The sequence below is a fragment of the Castanea sativa genome, chromosome 8 (genome assembly GCF_040712315.1).
Source record: "Castanea sativa cultivar Marrone di Chiusa Pesio chromosome 8, ASM4071231v1".
Classification (NCBI taxonomy): domain Eukaryota; kingdom Viridiplantae; phylum Streptophyta; class Magnoliopsida; order Fagales; family Fagaceae; genus Castanea; species Castanea sativa.
In genome coordinates, this window is record NC_134020.1 from 32,515,421 (window position 1) to 32,539,802 (window position 24,382).

A 24,382-nucleotide genomic window follows, 5' to 3' on the forward strand; every position below is an offset into this window, starting at 1 on the left:
TGCTAGTATTTTGTTAAATCACAGTACGTAGCTAAATAAATCAAATATATTAAGTTCCGAGTACAAAAACATGTGGATCACATTTACTTCTAAATGCTTCCCCATCAATCATGACAAATCTCCCAATGAAGTTTGCATGCATGTTCTTAATGATTCTCATGAATCCTATAACAAAGATTCTAAGTTCTCCATGAGACTCTATAGCCTTTGTCCAAAACGGAATGACTTTTCCAATGTCATGTGCTCTTTCTTCATGCCCATCTCTAATATTATTCCAAAACTAGTAGTATAGGAGGAAGGTGCAGTCCTTTCAGAGAGTGACATGCATTAGCTTTGATTTCTTAGTCTGACTGACCCTTCTTTCTTTTCTTTTTAATAGTCTAAACCCATGAACAATCAGATATATGCACAGCATGGTTTCTTCCAGTTGCCACAATTATTAAAGCCAATCTTCTTTTTTTATGTTTTTTTTATATGTTTAGTCTAACTTTTATGATTTGTCTCGACCAACGACTTAGTTTCGTGACTAAAAGGTAAAAGCACACCGGAGATGATTAGGGCTATCTGCCAATTAAGGTCACGTTACAATGAATTGAGCACTAAATACTTCATAGATTCACACAGAATATATTATAGGATGAGCGAAAGCTTACGGCACTGCTTGTTAATGTCCATTCTTCCACTAGGGATAAAGTCATTTTTATAGTATTCTGTATGGATATGGATCAAAAAAGTCAGATTCTTTGAATATTTTAGTGTCTGCTATGACTTTTTGTGAATGTTAACAAAGCTTCAGGATCATAAAGAGACGTTTCAAATTGTGACAAGTTACCAGTCTCCATATTGCTGCAGAGGAATACCTGTTAGACCTTAAAGCCCGGCCTAATTTCGAAATAGCTGCCGATTGTGAGTTGCATCAAAGTTGGCTTAAAACTTGACTTGGAATTGTGGAGCACCCTTATCTGATTGACAAAATCTTAAAAGCTTCAAAGCTTTAGTAAGCATCATTAAGCATTCACATTGATCATGTAAATGGTATATGTAAGGAGATCTTAGCATTATAGCACAAAACAATCTCATTGTAAACTTAAATTTCATTTTTTTTATTGGGTAGTATATATTATTTTAATGATAGAGATTAGATTATATTGTTTTATTGGGTAATATATATTATTTTAATAAGTTAAATAAAAAAATAAAAGTTAGGATGTTGGCTATGTTGTAAAATGGTATGGTATAATTAATAAAATAACTTTTAAGATAGTAAAATAGAATAATACAAAGATTGTGGATGTGAATACTCTTATTAACTACAGGTAAGCTGCTTCAAAATTTTGGTTGCTTCTGTAGTGTTTTAAGATCCATTTGGTAAGAAATTTTTAATAACGTTTAAATTTTATGAAAATATGTGTAAATAAAAAAGTGTATAAAACTACGTGTTATGATGTTTAAATAACAATTTTCAATGTTTAAACACTGTTATTTCATTGTTTAAACACTATTACCAAACAATGCCTTATAGTGGCCATGGAAGCAAGCTAAGTTGCTAATTAACTGGAGCATTCCTTTGTCTATAAAGAATAGGGCAAAGCTGAATTAGGAAGGTTCGTGTACTATATAACCATTAACCTGTGACCATTCCTGGAATATTATCCATCAGATAACTCCAAGTTGGAATATTATCCATAAGACAACTCCAAGTTGGAATATTATCCATCAGATAACTCCAAGTTGGTTGGTGGTGTTATAAATTTATAATGGCTGAGTTATGAGACAAGGAGAATTATTTACCATATAGACGTCGTAGACAAACGAGCCAAGATCTGCAGTGGAGAAGCTAATAGTATGTAACAATGAGCAAGTAGAGAGGGCACAATCATCATTTAATACTTGCTTACTTGCAACCTCTGTAAATACTAAATAGCATAGGGTGTGCCGCAACCCTCAAATAAAAAAAGAAGGGGACTTATGAAGGAAAACACTAGAAGTTCCCTACCCTGCCTGCTATGCAATACAGCAATAGCAACCCCCTAAATTCCCTAGCCCCAACGAGAATTTAGTCCATCTTGAAAATGACTAACGTAAGACAATGAGCATCCCCACCAAAAATTATAGTACTACCTGAGCAAAACTTATAAAGGACATACAGTTTGGAAATTAGCCTTTACACAAAGTGTCAATTTAATCTTTAACCTTTCACTTTAGTTTTGTTTTAATTTTTATTTTTCTAATGACATCCTAGGTGGCATCAAAAATATTATTTTAATATCACCTTGTATCACGTCAACCTTTTCTATATATCACTCAAATAGCACGGACTGTTTTGACACAATATCAAAAAATTAAGGACTAAACTGACACATGTAATATTAGAGACCAAATTGACATATAATACAAAGGATAGGACCAAACTAGTAATTTATGCAACTTTAATAGACCGCAAAATTGCACCATTTCTAGCCTTTCACGGCCATTAAACCATTACAGAAAAAATATTTAGTTGCATTCCCAAAATGCTGAAACCAATTGGAGCAAATTGAGCAGGGACACTTGTAATCTAATTTATCAATAAGACTGCTGGGCATATCTTAACCTTTAAACATGCAATCCGACAACCAGTCTATTAATAAATCTTGCACATCAAAACAGAACTTCAGCAGCAATCTATAATGAAGAAAAAGTAAAAGTCTAATGATGCTTAATGACAATATTACTCCATAAGAAACATAAGGGTTCTGCATCAGCTGTCGCCCCTCAAAGCAATAGAGCAAAGCCTCAAAGAAATCATGTAATACTAAAATAGGTGTAAGCCACAATCACAGTCAAAAAATTAGTTCATAGCTAACGTGCAAAAAAGATGGGCAAAAGCCTCAGAGCAAAGCACATTGTACTGATTCTCAAGTGCGGGCAGCAACTGGTGCTCCAGCAGGGCGTGGTCCTTGACCAGGGGCACCAGGCCTTTGGTTATCCTCCTGACATAAAAATAAAGATTATGAAACATGCATCATGAAAAAGGGCAGAAAATATAAAATTCCATTAAACAAGCCATTTTAAAGACATCTAACTCATTTTCAGTTAAGTTCACCAAAGCACACAGGAATACAGCAGTGAGATATATAAATGTCACATGAAAGCAGACAAAGGACATCAACAAATAGGAATGTTCGTATGAGAAAAATTATCACTAGTCACTACTGTTCAGTAGCTAGAAGATATTGAGTAAAGGGGAAAATAATTTTAAGTCTCATGATATGATCTATCAAGATCAAAATTCAAATAAGTGACATTATTTTCCTTCTAAGCATTTATCATCCACCTAATAGATCTTTAATCAAAATATATTCCACTCTGTACACCCCAGCCTCTAACAATCAATTTCAATTAAAATTGTAAAAGTATTTCATTTAACACGATAAATCATTTCCATTGGCAGTAGAATGACCTGAAATAATATATCACCAAGAGTCCATGCTTCAAAGTTCATTAGTTGGAGTTAACATAGAGGAACAGATGACGTTTAATATACATAGGTACAATTAAAACAAGTTTTTATTGAAGTAATTTTACACTATAAAGTGTTAGACAAAGACTTTTTCAGTAAACACACTACTAAACTACTACTAGTATCAAATGCATGATTTGGACACAAACTTGTAAAATTCCAAATTATAGTAATGTTATTTGCACAAGTTCACATAGCGGCCATCAGTGTGCACTCCACATGCCAAACACAAAGTAGTAGGCCCATGTGACATGTGAGTGGCAAGGCAACTACCACCCCAACTTTGTTTACAACGCTTCCACACAAAACTTAGAGACAAGTTTAGATAGAAACCGTAAGTTTTGCACTCGATGCATCAAAGACACAGTGTTGAGGCATGTGATGCATGGTGATACTGATACATACGCACCACCTTATAAACAAACTTGTGCTTCTCTGGATTTTTTGTTGGTAGGTTACACATGCACTAGAGGGTCATGAGCTCATTGAGAGCTCACCCTCCACCTTGAGATTACAAGGAGAGGAGGTGTCATTTGAGATAGAGCTGATTGATACATTTCTCATAATTTTTATAAATTAAAAAGAAAAATTCTATCTCCTATGAACAAAAATGCAAATATGAACATAAAGTCCTAGTGATGCTAACAAAAGAAACCCATTTGTACACTAATGATAAAACTCAGAGAACAATGTGGGAACTTCACAAGCAATAACACAATCAAACAGTCAATTACAAGACAAAATAGCAAAAACCCAACAAAGCAAAAGTTAACAGATTCACAAGATAGGCATACCCTGCGTCTAAACCGCTGTGGGGGGTCACGTTTCCTCCTATCGGTACGAGATCGGACCCTCACAACATGAGAATGGATTGCGCATGAAACACAATACTGCATCTTCACGTAAAGCTTTGGGAGAATGTACCCTTTAAACAAAACAAACAATGCACACATCAATTAAGCAATATCAACGGAAAAAAAAAACCCAAAAACACAGAGCTAGAATAGAATAGAATAATCACCATCAAAAACACAAGCCTCTTGGACATCTCTAACAGCAGCTTGCTCCACGATATTCCTCACCAAAAACCTCTTGATAGATTTGTCCTATTCACACAATGCCCAATTCAATAAAAATTCACAAACACGCGCATAGACATATGGAAATTGCGAAACACATTGTGAGAAAGAGCGAAAACCTTGGGGCAGCATTTGCCGCAGTTAGAGCAGCGAATGAATTTGACGTGGCCACGACCGTGCTTGTTTCGGCCACCGTTTCTTCGCTTGAAGGTCATGGCGATTGATTGGGTTTGAGACCCAAACCCTAGATCTGGTGCGAGGTTTAGGCGAAAAATGCTAGGGTTTTTGTCACAGGGGTTTGGGAGGAGAAGTGAGAAACGAGAAGGAAGAAGAGTATATATAGTGGTTGTTTAGGGTTATTATATTGTTATATCCAAGCCTCGTTTACGGTTCAGCTGGATCCAGTCGGGTATACCAAGAGTATGACCTGTTTTGCTTTTCTTAGCTAAAATAAATTATTTTAGGCAAATTACAAAATACTAATAAATTAACACTCCAAAGTTTAATCTATGTTTCAAATTAAAACACGAAGGATAAAGATCGGTAGTTTCTTACCACCGGGCATTGTAGCCTAATGGTACCCAATTCCTTTGTAAACCTTGAGCTCAGGGGTTCTATCCCCTATAATTTCTCCACTCAAAAAAAATAAATAAATAATAAAGATTGTCTAAACACTTTGTTTGAAATCAATGGTTATAATTAGGGATGGCAATGGGATGGGCGGGACCAAAGGATGGGGTTTTTGCTCACCCCATATGGTTTTGTCTTTTGGTTATAATTAGGGATGGTAATGGGATGGGCAGGACCAAAGGATGGGGTCTTTGCCCACCCCGTATGGTTTTGTCTTTGCCCCATCCCCGTCCCGCCCTGCCCCGCATGATAAGGAAAACCTCCTCACTCCATTCCCGCCGCTTGGGGCCCTGCAAAACCCCGCCCCACCCCGTAAAATTCTATTTTTTGTTAATTTGCCCTACAACTAGTACAATTTTTTAATGAAACTTATTTCATTAATAAAAATATACTTGAAATTACAACTAAATTTATCACATCAAATCAAATCAATTTTTAGAAAAAAAAAAATGAATAATATATCCAAATATTTAACAAGACAATCATTAAAAATAAAAATAAAAATCTCATAGTATAACACATAACAAAATAAAGGCAGAGAACCGCATTGGGTAGAATAAGATAAGCTAATATTGATATGGTTGTTTAAATAGTAGGGTTTTAGAGTATGAAAAATTTACAATTATAACCCTTAGCAACGCGGGGCAAGGACAGGGAGGGGCGTGGCAAGGACGGGGAGGGGCGTGGCAAGATGGGTCTAAAAAGTCTAAATTCATCCCCTCTACGCCCCACCCGTGGTGCAGGGCTAAAATCTTGCCCCATCCCCGCCCTACCATCTTTGCGAGGTGGGAAAAACCTGCGCAAGGTGAAACGGGGAAGGGTGGAAAAAAATTGTCATCCCTAGTTATAATAATGTCTTCTTTTTTCTTTTCTTTTTTTGATAGAATCGTTATAATAACTTTACTCAATATATTTTTACTGGATGTAAGTTTTGACAAATCCACAGTTAGATTGTATTTTCTTCCTATGCTCGCAATTTTTTTAGAATATCAAAAATCAATAGTTATTTTATCTATCAAATGTTTAAATTTCAAGCTTTGTAATCAAAATTTATGTAAAATAAATAAATAAGTTTATGGATCGAATTATAAGTAACATCTAGTAGGCACGAAAATTTGACAAGTGTGTTAAAAACATTAAAAAAAAAACATGCAGTTTAACGGTTGGATTTTCAAAATTTATAGCCATGTTAATTATTTTTAATAAAATTTGTAGCCAAACTTTGTCGATACATGAATTTTTCCCAAGAAATTTTATTTATTTATTTATAGATATGATAGTATTTTAAACCTATGACATTTGTTTCATAATGACTACTCTTTATCATTAGATCAAGATATTAATTAATTTTTAATATAGGCGGAGATTGAATCTTACACTTTCTATTTGATGATGAGAGAATTTACAAGTTTATAAAACTAAGATTTCATCTTTGATGTATCAAAGCATGATCCATCCCCTTGCCGCCTCCACCGACGTAAAGGATTTGGGAATGAGAAAAGAAAATACATATAATAAATGTTTTTCAAATACATCTCAACTCAATGTTCGTTTGCCATGAGTTTTTTCATTTAATCTTTAACTTATTTTGTTTATGTATTATTATTTTTAAAATCTCACTTTTTTCAAGCACAAATATACGTTAACTCACTTTTAGGATAAAGAACAGTAAAAAGCTAAATAAGTTTATTCCAAACAACAGTCAATCATCTATCAAAATGGAATTTAATGTTCTTTTAACTACTAAAAATCATCTATAGTTGATTATTTACAAATTTTCATAGTAGTTTCCCTTTCAATGTATAAAATTAATAATCCATAAAAAATCATATTTCATTTTGTTGTGAAGCCCAGTTTTGGCAATATTCATGAATGATTGCAATAAAACTAGAATAGTACACATAAGTACAACCACTTTATAAAACAATTTGAAATTAAGCTTTAGCATAAGAACAACTACTTTATAAACGAGTTGAAATTAAGCTTCAACACTTCTAGAAATTGCAAGAACTCCAACCATCAAAACTATGTCAAATTCAAGCCCTACAACACCAAAAAACTTCAATCCACAAATCTTCAAATATGAACATTCAAAGAAGATGAATAATGGAAAAAAATGAGAAATCTATAAAAAGCACAAAACTAGAGATTTCTCATAATTCCCTTGTATATGCATTTTGATCAGTTTTGCAACAAAAAAGGAGAAGACATTGTGTTTGACAGAAGCATATTGGCACAACTCTTGCATTGAAAACTTTTCAAGGAAATTAAATCAATAGTGAATGATTATTTCGTAATGCAATACAAATACAAAGAAATAGACCCACTTATTAATTAAGGTAATGCAATACAAATACAAAGAAATAGACCCACTTATTAATTAAGGGTCCATTAACACCCAACTTTATGGCAGCCCTTTTACCAATCTTATGGGTTGTGGGGTCAGTTTTATAGGAAGAAAGAAAAATTAACAAAGAGACCAAAATAACCTTTTTCTCATCTCTCACCAACTCAAGCCTTTAGCCATATTTCTATAGTTTATCCTTAAAAAAACAAAAGAAAATTTTGAGAACTCAAGTTTCTCTCACAGGAAAACAACAGCAAACATCTTACCAAAAAAAAATCTAATAACAAACCTCTCACAGGAAACAACCAACATCAATACATCAAAAAAAAAAAAACAACAACAACAACAACAAACAAACCATGAGAATATATGAGAAGTGCTTGAGATGCTACCAAAATCAGTGGCAACGCCATGTTGAAGGGAAAGGCTTCGAATCAAGGTTTTAAATACTAGAATTGAGGGAGACGAACAGAGTTGATGACGGGGAAATCAAGGAGGAGACAAACTGAGTTAGAAAAAAAAAGCTATGAAAAAAAATAAAATAAAGGACAGAAAAGTTGAGCCAAGAATTTCATATGGGGGAACATAAATAAAAAATATATATATATATTAAAAATTAAAAATGAGAAGGAGTTACAAATTTGGAAAAAGGACGAGAGGTGAAATAGATAAGTTTGAGAGAGAGAGAGAGAGGAGTAAAAAAAAAAGGAGATGATATTTACGTGAGAAAGGAGATAGAAAATTTCGAGGAACGTGATTTCTTTAAATTAGTATTTATTGAATCCCTTATAAAAATTTAGGTAAATTCAATAAATAAATAAATAAATAAAAGTAGAACGGAGCGTTTTAGTAAAATGACATAATATTGAAAATGATAATGTCAATATTCACTCGCATAATATTGTCAAAATGGAAATGTAAAAACTAACCAAAAAAAAAGACAAAGAAGCGTCAAAATTAACAAAGGCATTATATTGTCATGGAGAAGCATTTTAGACCAATGACATAATATTGTCAAAATTAACAAACACAATATTCTTATAGTTTTTTTCTTTTCTTTTACAAGCTCAAAAGTTTACGCCTAACATTTCAAACAAAATATTGAATTCAATCTCATTTCTCTTGAAGTACTTTTTTTTTTGGCACCATTTTAGGAAGTACATTTAGCTCTCTTTGGATATGTTGAGATGTTATGGCCGACATGCTTGCTAAGGCCACAAGACTTTTTTTTCTTTTCTAATTCTCTTACACCTTTTATTCGTTTTTGCTTTGGGTGACCTTTTGTCTTTAAGGGCTGAGGACAATTAATGAAGCAATCTCCATCAATCATATCATTAACATTAGTATCAACCATATTTTCCTTGTCCACTAAATTTTCATCATCCAACACTAGAAATTCTTTTTCACTTAATGATGCTTCACGACACCAACATAGTGGTAAAATACAAGCATGGAATTTGGTAACAATCTTTATGAAGGTCTACACTAAGTACGTGACAACAAAGTGTAGCCCATAATTCAAAATTCTTGCAATTACAATTAGTGATCTTACCATCCTATAATACCTTGTGCCTTTAACTAGTTTTAGTTTAATAATATTGTCAAACAAATTCAATACCGTTTTCTTGAAGCACTGAATATTGTGCTACTCTCCCAAACTCCTCTTGAAAAATCCTAAAAGCATAGGGCGTCAAAACATTATGTGCATAGTCTTCTAACGGTGACATTGATCTTATAGAAGAACCTCTATATGTCTTAAACATCATATAATGTGATTGTATTTGCTCAATATCTTCAATGACAAGATCAACCTAAAATTCCAAATAGTAAAATAAATTTAAAAAATTTGTATGACACATGAATACTACAAATATTAATAAATAAATAAAACAGCAAAAGAAATCAATGGTAAATAATGACTTGCTTGGTTGATGAGTTAGATCAAGTTTGTGTGAGAACTAATAAGCCATTTAATAAATGCATTTATACTTTCTGATCTTCTGGTTGTTGTTATTCCACCAAAAAAAAATGCCCACAAAGGAAACATGGTACCCAAAAGGGCTTGATTTGATATAAACCAATTACATGTTGGTTAGAGAGCATATCATATTTTGTCATAACTTGAAGCCATTGATTGTCAATCTCTTCACATGAACCTAACGTATATAACTTATAGAAGTCCATGCACCAATTTAAATATTGATTAGGTAGAATTGATGTAAACCAACTGCTAAATCTAGCCGTAATATGCCATATACAAAAGGCATGTTTTCTAACCAGCAATTCTTTTGATATTGTCTTTGTAATCTATGGATCTTGGTCCATCAAAATTGCCTTAGGTTGATTCTTCATTAAGCATGCAAAAGCCTGCTAATCAAATACAAATTTACTAAAGCATGAAAAATCTACTAATTAGTCAAATAAAGTTTAAAAAATAATTGTACAAATTTATAAGACAAATGATGTACCTTCATTAACCATAGAAAGACACTTGTTGTTTCATTTTGAAGAAGTGCATAACTAAAGAGAATTATCTTTTCATGATTATTGACATCAACAAAAATACCAAAAGGCATATCATAAGCATTCACCTTATAAGTAGTATAAAAAACAACCACATTTCCATATTTTTTTTGTATCAATCAAAAAAATTAGTAGGAGACTAAAAAATATACTCCAACTTATTTTCTTCATCGATTGTAAATGCATATTGAAACCTAGAATTCTCTTTTTTAACAACATTGCAAAATTGTACGAGATCCATGATATCATTCTTTGTATTCTTCTCATTTTCACATAAAGATTATGAACATCCTTTTGAAAAACTGGAATTTGTCCATGTTTCAAATACCTCTCAAGTTCCATAACACTCATTACCTCTCTAATTGAAAAGTCCAACTTCTTTTAATAAGAAAATGCGTGTTCATCATCTATAGTGATAACTTGATTGTTTGGAAGAAATCACACTTACGAAAAGGGAGAACAAATCATGATTGTGGTCTACAACAAACTTAGTGACATGCCATTCTCGAGGAAAAATATCAAATGACTTTCGTAAAATGATACTTAGATGAACTTTACATCCATATTTTAAAGACTTCCAATTTCACTGCTCCGTAGATGGATCCACAATTTTTAGTAGTTGTTTTCCTTGTTGATAACAAAAGAAATCACATGTTGCTATTTCTCCTCTCTTTTTTTTCTTTTTTTTTTTCTCAATACAACCTTTTCGAATTGTAAAACCATATTGATTTGCATAATTTCTATAGAAAATGAAAGTTTCTTCTTCACTAGGAAAACATTGACCAATAAAAGGCTCAAACTCATTTTCTAATGAATCTATATCTTCATGTTCTTCAATAACTCCCATTTTATCTATTGGCCATTCATTCCAATCAATCATTTCCTTTCCATATGTTTTTTTTTCCCATCATTTGGAGGCTCATTTAATTTAACACAATTCTTTGAAACACTTCCATGAACCTCACTTGCAATAAAATCATCATCAACTTGTGCTACATTAAAACAAAAATTAAATAAAAAAAAAACAATCAACATCACATTATATGATAAATGAATTATATATTACAAATAAAATGAAAATAATAATACCTTCTTGAGACAATTCAAATCATCATCAACTTGTGCTACATTAAAACAAAAATGAAAAAATCAATCAACATCATATTATATGATAAATGAATTATATATTAAAAATAAAATAAAAATAATAATACCTTCTTGAGACAATTCATTTAAGTCAAAACAATTCATTGAATCAAATCAATGAGTCTCACTTGCATCTACATTGTCATCCATTGATGCTATATTAAAACAAGAGTTTAAAATATAAACATCATATTCTACGATAAATGAAATGTAAATTTACAAATAAAATAAAATTATAATACCTTCTTGAATAGGTTCATTTAAGTCAAAACATTTTTTTTTTTTGGAGTAAAGTAGTGAGTCTCCCTTACAACTACATTCTCATCCATTAATGCTATAATATAAATGTATTAGAAATAAAAATTAACATCATATTAATTTTGGTACTATATTAAACAAGAGTTTAAAAAACAAACATCATATTCTATGATAAATGAAATGTAAATCACAAATAAAATAAAATTATAATACCTTCTTGAAGTTGTTCATTTAAGTTAAAACAATCTTTTGGAGCAAAGTATTGAATCTCACTTGCAACTACATTCCCATCCATTGGTACTACAATATATATATATATATATATATATATATATATATATATATATATATATATATATATATATATATGTATGTATATGTATTAAAAATAAAAATTAACATCATATTAATTTTAACCTATTTTTAAAAAATAACTATGAACCAAATAAAATACAATAATGGTATATTGTTTAGTAATTCCTCAACCCTTCGTTAACATTTATTCATCTCTTCTTCTCTTTGATATTGGTAAAAGGGAAGAAATTGAGTTTGATATTGGTAAAATGAAAGAAAGTGGATAGTAAAATATTGATAAAATAAGATTTGGTGGGAAATAAAAAGTGAAACGGAGGGAAATGTGTTAAGAGTGCAATTTTGTCCAAAGAAGAAAATTTTTTCTTCCCAGCCATGTACCCCTTTTTCTCTCATTTATCTAATTTTTTTTATTAAATAGGACCCACATTATTTTAATCTTAATTAATAGGAAAATGTCTAGCGCAATTTACTCAATACACAAATAGTACTCATACTTTCCAAAAACAAGAAAAAATTTGAACTTCAAAATGGTGACTTGAAGTCACAATTTTTCTTATTTTTGGGAAGTATGTGTATTATGCGTGCAAGTATTTGTAATAGACACTCCCCTTATCAATATAAGTTACATCTGTGAACCAATTTCAACTATTTGAGTCCTAAACTTGAAGTTTTGCGTTAACAGTAAATTCTTCTTTAAAAGATCAAAATTTAGCGGTTCATGTGGACACCATATACAGACCCCGTTCACATGGATGGACCATGGAGGCCTACTACCAATTGGGCCTTATTTATGTATATATATTAGATCTTATTTAATTTAAGAATTCATTTTGTAAATGATTAAAAGTTATTCCTTCCTAGATGTTTATAACTTATTTACTTTACTTGTTTGGTAAGGAAGTATTTCTTTTTTATTTCCTTTTCTTCCTTTGATAGAATCTTATTTACTTTACTTGTTTGGTAAGGAAGTATTTCTTTTTTATTTCCTTTTCTTCCTTTGATAGAATCTAAGGAAGTTCAGTATTTAATGCTTCATTGGTTAATAAAATTTCTGCTAGCATTCTTCTAACAAGAATTCTAGGACCACACTGCCACAACTCTTTATCACAATTTGCCCGAGTGTTAAACTTGTGATTGGATTTATACACTGAGTCCAGTATTGATACTTGATGAAAAACAATCCATTCGCCGGTTGATACTCAAGCAAGTTGTGACAATAGCATGGTCTTAGAATTATTGTTCTCCTAATAGCTTGAGTTTGATTCCAAGTAATCCAAAGTGCTTATTTCTAGGCTTGTTTTCGTTTTCTAGCTTGGTAATGATTCCAAGAAACCATAAAAAATGCTAGTAAATTATAAGTTTATTCCCTTTTTTAAGGCTTTTCTCTTTTTAAATTCATTTGAGAATTTTGTACTGCATCAACTTTTGGTATCAGAACTTCATTTGGCACGGGTCTGATTCCTCTCTAGCAATGGTTCATACAATAATATCAAACGATCATAAGAAAGGGCCACCTAATTTGGAAAAGAAGATTAGAGAACAAGCAACACCAAAAGAAAGTAAATCTTATGACAGGAAAATCATCCATACTTGGAAAGATTACCAAAAGACAGCATTACAAACTTCCCGACTCCCATTTACACTGACGTTTATTTTTTTCTTACAGAAACATCGTCAGACCCTGCATTCAGTAAAAACCTATTCACAGAAATATGCTCTTATCTCAAGGAATCTCTTTCTCATAAACTTCACTTGCATATTTCCAGTTTATAACCTTCCATATGTTCTTCAGATAATCTGCTTTCACATTTTTGTACTGCACGAGGACAACAATTTTAATTGCAAGTTACAAACAATGTCAAGGGAGAAAACAGCAGATAATTTTATATTTTACTTCCAAGAAGGCTTCAGAAGGCTGCTTAATATATTCAGAGGAAGCGAGACAGGTGTAGGAAGAAGCATTAATCATCAATGCCACAATATGGGCAAAACGAAAACTACATTTGAAACAATAAACAATATGAAAAGGCAACCAGGTTTGGGTGGATTGGGATGGTCAGGGCAGGGCACCCTTACCCAACTGAATATCCATTCAAAGTAGCTCAGGTCTCTAATAAACCTAGATGAGGTGCCCTTTTGCCATACTCACAAGGTTTAATTCCCAGACTAAAGTCGTGTGTCATTATTCAGCTCTAGGTCAAATAAGGTCAGACTACATGAACAATACAGTGAAATTTCATGTGGCAGTTTCATTTATCCAAATGCAAGCGCCCTCAATATCCTTTAAAGAGTTTGCTTTTCCTGCAACTACATCATACAAGAATTTCTCTCTCTGTATACAATATTATAATGAACTTCCACTGGGTAAAATTTGAAATCATTTAAGAAATTCCAAAGATACCATGTAATTGGATGCTTGGGAATCATCCTGTAATTATGAAAACAACCAAATTTCAACCTATCACTAGCATATAATTAAACCAAAAACAGTAAATTCACCTGTAAGTAGTATGCATGCTCCCAAACATCTATGCCAAACAATGGAACCAAAGCTGATCCTTTAGTTACAAGTGGATCCTATAAAAAATTTTATGTTAGGAAAAAATTTCAGATGTCATTTATCAAGGGAAAAAAAAATATTTTAGACATGTAAAATCTAAAATAAACAAGATTTTAAAAAATAAAAAAACCTAGAGCATCTTAAAGTCTTTAAAAAGTAAGACTACCATCAAGAAAAGACTTTCAACAAACAAAAATATATCGTTTTATCAAAAAGTTGAGAGCACCCTCACAGTTATCAACAAGATACGCTACAATGTGCACATTAAATAAACAGTAGAAGATACTAGCAACTGCAGAAGACAAAGTTCCTAAATTAGCTAATCAAAGCAATCAAATTTTCACAGAAATTTTATCCTAATTTTGGAGCGAGGAAAAGAAGAGGAAAGGAGAGGGGAAGATGTCCAGAATATACTCCTCTCACCTCATCTCCCTCTGTCCCCAACATATCCTTAGATTCCTCCGTCCCCCCCTAAATATAGGTAAATGCAATCACACACCCATATGGCGTCAAACTTGTGACCTCACCCGCCAGTCCTCGTTTCTAAGGGAGGAGATGCAATTTGATTCAAAGACCATTGGTTTTATTGTTTAGGAATTCCCCACATTGAAAACAACAATGGAAAACAGATCACTTTTTATGTTTTATACTTTATCCAGTCTACTGCATACCACCTTTATTTTTTGTTACTATAATTGTTGCAAATCCTAAAACAAAGGATTAAGGTTGAACCATTGAACTAGTAATTTGATAGTGACTTCACACTAGTGAAATGTGCTTAAAATTTCAACTACAAGAAGAATCAACCACCCCTTGCACAAACATTTTTTACTTTAAAACAGAAGCAAACATTGTTATGGCCTGTCCAGAGAGGCATTCAATTTTGATCAAGGACTATAGAATGAACCTTGTCCTTACATACAGTATGAATATCTCAGTTACAAAAATCAGGCGGGTTTACACCAATCAGAAGGCCGAATGGTCTAATGACTTAAAAATAGTAAAGCTCTGATAACCATACCTGATTTGCAGTGGTTTGAACTGAAAGCTTCTTCAGCTCTTTATCCAGAGCAAGCCACTGTCAAGATTTCCAATAAACGCATAGCTATTAAGTAATAGTGTTCTGATATCCATCCAAAGAAACTCATGGAATTAACACATCGGCTCCAAGAAGCTTCGGAAACTTACCACCCATCCAGAGCCTTGCAAAGCCACACCTTCCGCATTGAATCTCTGAATTAATACTTCAAGAGAGCCAAACTGTGTGTCAATGGCCCAGCCTAGGGAAGCCTTTGGAGGTTCACCACCTCCTTCCTGCCATAACATTCAGAATGTGATCAAAGTCCTAAAAAGGATGACATTTAATGAAACTAAATAATCAAGAGCTTGCACAAGAAACCCAAAAAAGAAAAAGAAAAAAGAAGAAGCCAAAGCACTTACTCTAACGGGTGTGAGATTCTTCCAAAAAATCGAGTGATTTATATGACCTGGTAGAGGGAAGTATTAGTTACTGGTTTAACAAAGAAGGTGATAACTAAAATATCAACAACAAGGATCCCTAATGAAGTGCAACAATTTCAAGTTTCTGTATTGACCCCCCCTTTTTTTTTTTTCATTTACTCAAATTATTGGTATGTTACGCACAAAGCTGACAGTTTTGAACATAATTTCACCCTTAACCCACATTTGTGACTCTGTGAGAGGATAAAGTGTGATTTGAGCCTGGACTCATAGTCATAGGAACTTGACTTTTTCATATTCAAACTTGCTCTGTTTTTATCCATAAAGAAGCTTCCTGAGTTAAATTGAAAGAATCAGAGATTCTTTCTTAATTTGATCATCAATGAAAGAAATGAGTTCCAACAACATGCATGCAGCGAGAGAGAGAGAGAGAAACCTCCGCCGTTGAATTTGATGGCGCTCTGCAATTGGACGATGGAAGAGGAATCGGCCTTGGCGAGGGCCTCGTCGAGCTGCTCAAGCGCCTTGTTGTAGTTGGTGATGTAGGTCTGGTGGTGCTTCAGATGGTGGAGTTGCATGATCTCTCCGCTAATCACTGGCTCCAGAGCACCATAGTCGTAAGGCAGCTCAGGTAGCGAGAAGCTCTGCAACCCTCGAACCTGGCCAACCGCTAGCCCCAAAGATAGGGATTTTCTGCTCACACTTCGAAGAGCCATCCACAAACCCTCTCTCTCTCTCTCTCTCTCTCTCTGTGCTTGTGTCAAGTCAAGTGTAACAACAACTAAACAAACTATTCCAACTTCGAGGTACTAAGTAGCAGGAGCGGAGTGAGTGTGACACCTCGTACGAGTCTTTGAAGATATTGCATTTGCCTCCCCTCTAATTTTTCATTTTTCATTAACTACTCCAATGGTGGGATTCTCGTCACTTTTGATTAGTGAAACAAATTTTTTTTTTTTTTTTTTGGGGGAAAATTCTCAATTTACGTTGTAAAATGTAACATACATGTTAAACATAAAAAAAAAAAAATGGTATAATGTTATACATTTTTTTTTTTTTTTTTTGTAAATGTGTACAATATTGTACATATTTTTGTGTGTCTACAATGTAAGTTTACATTTAAAAAAAAAAACATTAATATTTATTATAACACATAAACACTAATATATAGCGTTTTTTAAATAGGCTTATATATTATATAACGAAGATAGAGAGTACTACTACAAAAAGGCCTCGTTGTTCATTTATATTGATAGTACAATGAAACTTATGATTTTTTTTTTACAACTACAAGTTTGTAATATGGAATACCAATCATAAATAAATTATATCAATTAATGTTTGATATTTTCAACGGAGACATGTTCAAATCTTTCACTTTTATTGTAATTATCCGGTCATCATTTCACTCTCATTGTAACTATCCAATTGGAAAAAAAATCAGCTAATGTCAAAAATGTTGTATAAGCTTATTATTTCAGTTGACCCCATGCATATTATTTGCATTTTGCATAAAGCTACCATTACATCAAACTTAAAAATGGTGAACAATCGTCTTGGAATACATGTATGCATGAGCAAGTAGTGTTTGTATTCATTATCCTTCCAAATACTTTCGAGTTATTATTGGGATTTCAAGTCTTAAATGAGTGGCCAATTAGATTACAATGAACAGGGTATAGATATACTGGGAGGGGAATACTAACATATTCCTTTGATGTTGGCACTTCTGTGTCTGTCAAACCAGGAAGAGAAAATTACTCTTTAAGAAAATAATTGCCACTAACATTCCAGCTATTCTGCATTCTCATATCATTTGGATTGCAAATAGGCTTCGTTACCATTAGGACGAATGCAAAACATTGAATGATAAAAGTCATAGTATTTAGAGCTTAGACAGCAGAGTTTGGAGGATCAACTACTTAAAATGTCTTCTCATTCAATTTGCTCTGGAGACAACGATACTAGGCAACTGACCTGTATGATTCATTACGCTTAAAAAAAGCTGGGTATGGGCAGCATATAATAGTCTTTAAAGATTAAAAATAAAAACTTTAAACTGTGAGAAATAAAGAAATTTTTTAGTATTTGGAAATAACAGTATACAATTGACATATTAATTCTGGTATGAGTTCCATTGAGAAGCCTGATCATAACGAACTATTAACCAAAATTGCTGTATAAGAAGGCACTATTTCTTTTTAACTCTGAAAATTCGACAGAGTCCTCAGCTGGCCAAATCAATCATTGCTAGGCAGCACAAGGATGGCCTTTCCAGCAACATCTTCATCGCTGGACTATTTTATCTACCAATTTTGATCTATGGAAAAATAATAATCAATGATTGCAAGGCTTTACGCATGTAGGTCCTTGTTCGAATTCCATACAGGGGCTTTTGGAACAACACCATCAGCTAAAATCCCTGTTCCGTTTTCTACGGTTAAAAGAGGATCAGATTCACTTTCCTTTGCCTGCAACAAAAAATAAAGAGGTGGGGTGTTTAGTATATTCATTACACATGCAAATAGTATTACAGGGTTGCAAGAACAAAGAGAGAGAAGAAATGTATAATGAAATAATGGAACCAATAAAAATGTAGTTTACTGAGAAAAGTAGAAACAAAGACTTTGGGGAGGTGGGGAGATCCACCTTCTGCTTAATTCTTTAACCAATTTATCCAGGAAAATATTTAACCAATAATTATCTAAAGAAAAATTATATGAAAGCCCTATATATATATATATACTATGGGGTAAGGAAAGAAGTTGAGTTACCTGGGTCAATGGTGCAGATGCTTCAGTAGCCTTCTGCTGGCTCTCGAGGGTACAGCAGTAAGAATAGACTACCATCCCAACTACAGCAATCAAAATCCCTAAAATATTGCGCCAGCTAAATGGATCATGAAGTAGAACATAGCCAAAGGCCAAAACTAGGCAAGTTTTCAGATGTCCAAGGACCTGATAGGTGACTGCAGATGTCTTTCCAATAACCAGAAATGTACTGAAGTTTACAGAGACAGAAATCATGCAGGATAGAACAATGAAGAACTGCAATAAAGACCACACATAGGATAGTTAAATCAAAAAGGAAAACAAAGTTACAAAAAGAGGTAAAGAAGCTTTTTTTGGGGGGGAGGGGGGTGGGGAGTTTCTGGTGAGTGTTTCAATTCTTACCAGCACTTGAGGGGTATACTTGAAAGCAAAAACGTTTTTATTAGTCAAAAGCCCATCTAGAAATGGGCCAATGACGAACAAAGTTATTGCCTGATAGGGGCAAGACTGATAAAGAAGTTGGGTTGAAGAAACTTTGAACTTCTTTTGGATGGTATTAGTCATCTGTAAATAACTGGTTAAGTTCTTACAAAACATGGACAGATTCACCAACCACAACAAAATATTGGGCCCTACAGTAACACACATGACAATTAATTGTGCAATGCAGAATCAAAAGCAAGCATTACACATAAAACACAGACACACATACATACATGCATATCTTTCTTCCTTTTGCTAGTTACATGAATGCATATCAAAGGTACAAAAAAATCCAACATAGTAACAAGTCAGTTCAGCTTAGGATACAATCTGAGCAACGCAGGTTGTGATAACTGCAAGAAAAGACAAGAACGAGCCAAGGGCATTGAGTTGAAGATCAGTCACAGTTGCAATCCCAACGCCCAGAAGAAGGATGGCAAGTGAAAACTGGATGCTCCTACTGTAATAGAGGTAAAGAAGCATCAGTACACATTTGTAAAAATAAATATTAATATACATAAAGAGTAAATCCAGGGCAGAATAGCCCCACCAAGAATTATGAAAGCGGAAAACCACTTTATATGGATAAACCATCACAGATGAACAAAATCACAAAGGCAGGCAGGCAGGCAGGCATGCATTAGTCAAAAAACATGCACAAGCTACCTAAGAAATACATAGATTTTCACCCAAGAAAAAAAAATAAAAAGAAGGAAATAAAACAAAGACATGTTAAGGATTAAATATCATGACCAAGAAACTGTGTATGTCTGCATTCTAGAAGTACTACAGAAGTATTTCACAGGTGACTTCTTCACTCCCAAGCTAAAATTGTCTATTGGTAGCAAAATGTCTTCAAGCCAGTTGGTCTACTACAACCCGACTCTTACCAACTTGTGCAAATGCCATCTCCTCCAGGTCAAGCAATGTCAATGATAAAAAATGTTTCATAGTCAGATTAGGTATTTTCCAAGAGGCCGAAGGTCACTAATACCGATTTCTTTACTACAAAATATTTGGGGTTTTTTAATTTACATTAGAGATTCTATTGTACCAAACTCAACCTTTCTCTGTGCACCAATTGTTTCCTCTCAGCATAATCAATAAACGTCCCTAACGTGTTTTGCAAAGTCAAGGCTCTTTCTTGGCCGTTGCTTCAAGACCCAGAATTCTGCCCCCTAAAGAGAACCAACCATAAGGCATCTTTTTCTAGAATTTGCTTCCATTGAGAAAATGAAATGATATCGATCAGCTCTTTACACTCTCTCTTTCACATATGAGCATGTTTAACATTTTTCACAAGGAGATTGCATAAAAATGCAGAAAATCAAGCACATGCATTTCAACATGTGCAAGCGTGTCTATATGCCTGTGTTCAAAAGTGTAATAACACCACGTAAATATCAGGCTGCACAAGAAACTTAAACTCTACATACCAGATAGAAAACAAAGAAAAACAGTTCAAGAAACAAGAACAAATTAACAGTGCATTAATAAACACAATTTGACAACCCCATTAAGTAGGATGATGCACTTTCTAGACAAATTTTTACTAGTGAGCTACAAGGTCAAGTTAAAAAGAGGAGCTTTAAAAGCAGATGTATAAATATCAAAACAAATAATTAGGAATACATTGGGCTAACAAAGTCAAATTCACTCCAAAGCAGATAGCTTAAAGTAATTTTTTTTTTAAGTAGTTAGAAGTCATATATACATTTGAAGAATGTTGAACAAAGCACAAAAAATCTATCACATCATGTGCTGAACTTACCTGAATATCTTCCTAAAGAAAATAATCTCCAAAAGAACAGTACAGGGAATGATCGCCAGTTTTGTCATCTAATATACAAAACCAAGAGAGATAAATATTCAGAAATCAATGTCCAAATTATTATTTAAAATTGAAGAAACAGTAGTGTGACAGATTTAGGAATACAAAAAGTGTGGCAAAGTAAAGTAATAGACAGGACAACTTTCAAAAAAGGACAAAAGCGTGCTACTGCACTACATAATATATCAAGACACAACGAATTAGGAGTATGTATCCATAAGGATCAAATTTTGAGATAAGGCAGAGTTTGAGCACAAGAAAGATTGATCTCAACTAATTTAGACTGAATGAATCACATAGTACATATGCACATTCCATATTTCCATGAAACAAATAAATAAATAAGCCCTTTGTAATATGACATATCTCATGCAACTAATCTATTGAAACACAAACACTACCAATACATAAATTTTTATACTGATTTAGAATGGGATCACCACATTATGGGAAACCAATCACGAAATGATCCCATTGATAAAAGAATGATGTTGAATCTTAAAACCACAGAATTAATCACCATAAGCTAGAGTAGGTTACCTGATAAAAACCAACAGAATTGAAACCCAAGCTAAGATTTAAAAGTCCAATGGAGATTCCATTTAGTATGCCAAAACCCATTACAGCTCTTGCATCAAAAGGTTTGTGTTCAAACAATTTCAAACATAATGCCACATGAAGAGAACAAAACGTGACAAGAAGATGCCAACTTGTCAAGGTTGTGGCTGCACCAAGCCATATCATAGGTTAGTATTCTCAACTATACATCAAGACCCAAATGGTAAAGCAAATACAGATGACAACACTAAAAATTGATAGCAACCACCATTTTTGAGAAACGAATATCTACTTCGTAACACATTCCCTGATACAAATTCAATGACCCCACATCCACATGGTGGTTTTGGAAACCTCCACAGCCATTGAAACCACTAAATTATTAATTAAAAAAGAAGTAATACAAATAAAGTGGCTATGCCAACACGTTTGCAATTAAACAAAAGCCTTATAGGGGCAAATCTCTCTTCTTCTTCTTCTTTTGTTATTGATAAGTTACACATGCGCACCCAATGGGTCTTGAGCCCGTGACCTCAACCTCCACGTAGCACTTGCAACGGGAGGAGGTGTCAATTGAGCCACAAGCAGAGCTCATAGGTCTTTCAAAGACAAGGCTACATCGACCAATACAACACGAACAATTAAATTCAACCATGCACTTTTCTGGCCAACTCAACCACATGGTTTGAATTTAATTAGAGAACCTAACAACATTGTAGAAACTATACCCAAGTTTTGTTCTTATTACCATACCAAAGGCATCAATTCAAACAATTGTTTTTTGATTAAAAAACATAATAGATCTAAGCAGCAATAATCAACGCTATACTAATTGCAAAAAATCACAAAACAAAAGAGTAAATTCCATGGCTGTGGCAAAACTCACCAAAAGTGAAATTGAGCGTGCTAATGAGGGCCTTGTTGCAAATCACAATAGAGACCGACGACACCACTGACAAGCTCAAAGCCCCAATGGTCCCCAGCTGGAACCTCTGGCTCTCACTCATCTTCTCGCTCTCTCTCTCTCTCTCTCTCTCTCTCTTCAATCTGATATCTGGATCTATAAATAAATAAATATATATATATATATCAAAACAGTGAAATACCAATCCCAACATTTTTCTACGTACATCTATACATTGTACGTACAAAAAATGTACAAAAATAAACCTACGAATCGTTACCTTATTTGAACATAATTTTGTCCGAGGCTGTTGACGCGCAAGGCAGCTGAACTGTGACAATGCCAAACACCAAAAACAAAAAAAAGATTCGAAACCCTAGATCTGCTAACACGTTTGGATTTCCGGATAGAGAAAGAACGGAAAACTGAGAAGAGAGAAAGTGTCACCGTTTGGGAATGCGGAAAGCGAAATCCGTGAAAGGGCCTTTCCTGTCCTGTCCTGGGAAGAACACTCAGGCGGGATTTATAATTCTTATGAGCCCTCGGGCATTTATGGTTACAGCCCCCAGTTCGGTTTTGAGGAAATTTGGAACGAAAATGACACGAGTAAGAACGCAACCAAAGATCATTAATTGCATCGGATCCGCCGTCGTTTTCTCCTCTCCCCCATTTCCCAAATTCCAAAATGCCGTTCTAGTTTGTTTTTATTTTTTTTCCAAGTAATTGCAGTAGCGAGATTATCGGGGCACGAACGAAAATTATTCCACAATTTTTACGTGTCAGATTATGAGTAATTATTTATTACTTATTCATCAACATAGTGAGTTATAGTTAGCTCGACTGGTAAAATTTATTGTGGTTAAATAAGGGATATGAAGTTCGATCCCCTGCCTACAACAAAACCAATTAAAGTATTGATTTTGATGATAAAAAGCAATTATCTAGAGTAGACGTCATAAGTTGAAAATCTAAATAAAAACTCACACATAGATCCATCATTTTCTCTTCACCACTCATACTTTTTTTTTTTTTTTGGTTAACATGATGATTCATTAAAAAACTAACAAACTACAACCAATTCAGGACAAAGCCTGTTAAAATACATGCCATTAAAGTCTCCCCTAAAAGCATCCAACACGTCCACATGCGGACTATTAAAAACACAATACTCTAACTGTTGCTCAGCTCCCTTCCTCGCCATCGCATCTGCACAATGGTTAGCTTGCCGATAGCAGTGCTTAATCTGAACTTACTGGAAACGGTTCAGCAACTGTCTGCAGTCATTAAGGATAGGAGAAATTATATTGTTGACATAGCCTGGGTTCGTCAAAGCAGCCACAATCGTACTAGCATCCACCTCAACTAAAAGGCATTGAATATTTAGATTGTTACATAAGACAAGCCCATCCCTCAGCCCCCACATTTCTGCTATAAAACTGCTTGTTGACCCGATGTGTCTGGAAAATCCCATGATCCAATCTCCATGATCGTCTCTCACAACTCCTCCACATCCGACTTTCCTCAAGTTGCCAAAGCAAGGACCATCTGTATTCAACTTCTTCCAACCACTTGGAGGCCTTTCCCATCGAATCCTCCTTAACACATTGCGAGTGGACTGCCTGGGCGAAGACACACAGTGCATGAATTCCATGACTTGACTGTCAATGACTGAAGGCAGCTTCGGGTTTGGGCTTTTCCCATTGAAAACAAAATGATTCCTGCTTTTCCATATCGACCACAGCAACAAAAGGAAAGAGTAATCTCTAGTGAGGTTTGCCACATATGAAGCTATTGTTTGCTCTTCCATTTTTGCTCAGCCAGTCTTGGAGATTAGCATTCCAAAAGGCTTGATTCCTAGTCTCAACTCCCAACTGAATCCACACAGCCCTGACCTGCAAGCAATCTCTGAGGGCATGAAGAATTGATTCTGAATCCATATGGCAGATAGGACACCTATCATCTTCCCCCACACCTCTTCTCACCAAGCAACCTTTGACACCTATACTATCATGTG

General features: G+C 33.9%; 3 protein-coding genes across 4 annotated transcripts; all 3 read right to left on the reverse strand.

Moving 5' to 3' along the window:
* Positions 1-2,561: 2,561 nt before the first annotated feature.
* Positions 2,562-4,917, reverse strand: LOC142607451 (small ribosomal subunit protein eS26x-like). Its single transcript, XM_075778956.1, has 4 exons — positions 4,701-4,917; positions 4,524-4,608; positions 4,297-4,427; positions 2,562-2,972 (listed from the first exon to the last, which is right to left on the reverse strand). The coding sequence occupies exons 1-4, from the start codon at positions 4,794-4,796 to the stop codon at positions 2,898-2,900; spliced, it is 387 nt and encodes a 128-aa protein (XP_075635071.1). The 5' UTR covers positions 4,797-4,917; the 3' UTR covers positions 2,562-2,897.
* Positions 4,918-13,344: 8,427 nt separating this feature from the next.
* LOC142606612 (superoxide dismutase [Mn], mitochondrial-like) lies at positions 13,345-16,694 on the reverse strand. Its single transcript, XM_075777928.1, has 6 exons — positions 16,258-16,694; positions 15,801-15,847; positions 15,549-15,674; positions 15,382-15,438; positions 14,300-14,377; positions 13,345-13,616 (listed from the first exon to the last, which is right to left on the reverse strand). The coding sequence occupies exons 1-6, from the start codon at positions 16,535-16,537 to the stop codon at positions 13,524-13,526; spliced, it is 681 nt and encodes a 226-aa protein (XP_075634043.1). The 5' UTR covers positions 16,538-16,694; the 3' UTR covers positions 13,345-13,523.
* Positions 16,695-17,833: 1,139 nt separating this feature from the next.
* On the reverse strand, positions 17,834-23,092 carry LOC142607729 (UDP-xylose transporter 3). 2 transcript variants are annotated; one of them, XM_075779331.1, is made up of 9 exons: positions 22,816-23,092; positions 22,649-22,699; positions 22,351-22,524; positions 21,447-21,631; positions 20,847-20,914; positions 19,403-19,535; positions 18,995-19,156; positions 18,596-18,868; positions 17,834-18,292 (listed from the first exon to the last, which is right to left on the reverse strand). In XM_075779331.1, exons 3-9 carry the CDS (start codon positions 22,469-22,471, stop codon positions 18,176-18,178), a joined length of 1,059 nt encoding a protein of 352 aa, XP_075635446.1. In that variant the 5' UTR covers positions 22,472-22,524; positions 22,649-22,699; positions 22,816-23,092; the 3' UTR covers positions 17,834-18,175. The 2 variants fall into 2 exon arrangements, with proteins under 2 accessions (XP_075635446.1, XP_075635447.1); XM_075779332.1 differs by having other exon boundaries at positions 22,649-22,694; positions 22,816-22,930.
* Positions 23,093-24,382: the final 1,290 nt, after the last annotated feature.

Coding starts and splice junctions, on each gene's coding strand:
- LOC142607729 (XM_075779331.1), bottom strand. CDS start 22,471: ATGAGTGAGAGCCAGAGGTTCCAGCTGGGGACCATTGGGGCTTTGAGC. Junction 20,915..21,446: donor ATTCTGTTGGTTTTTATCAG/GTAACCTACTCT, acceptor TTTGTATATTAG/ATGACAAAACTGGCGATCAT. Junction 19,536..20,846: donor TTCTTTAGGAAGATATTCAG/GTAAGTTCAGCA, acceptor CCTCTATTACAG/TAGGAGCATCCAGTTTTCAC.
- LOC142607451 (XM_075778956.1), bottom strand. CDS start 4,796: ATGACCTTCAAGCGAAGAAACGGTGGCCGAAACAAGCACGGTCGTGGC. Junction 4,609..4,700: donor GCGGCAAATGCTGCCCCAAG/GTTTTCGCTCTT, acceptor TTGTGTGAATAG/GACAAATCTATCAAGAGGTT. Junction 2,973..4,296: donor CACAGCGGTTTAGACGCAGG/GTATGCCTATCT, acceptor TTTTTATGTCAG/GAGGATAACCAAAGGCCTGG.
- LOC142606612 (XM_075777928.1), bottom strand. CDS start 16,537: ATGGCTCTTCGAAGTGTGAGCAGAAAATCCCTATCTTTGGGGCTAGCG. Junction 15,848..16,257: donor CATCAAATTCAACGGCGGAG/GTTTCTCTCTCT, acceptor TCCCTCTACCAG/GTCATATAAATCACTCGATT. Junction 14,378..15,381: donor TTCAAACCACTGCAAATCAG/GTATGGTTATCA, acceptor AATTTTTTATAG/GATCCACTTGTAACTAAAGG.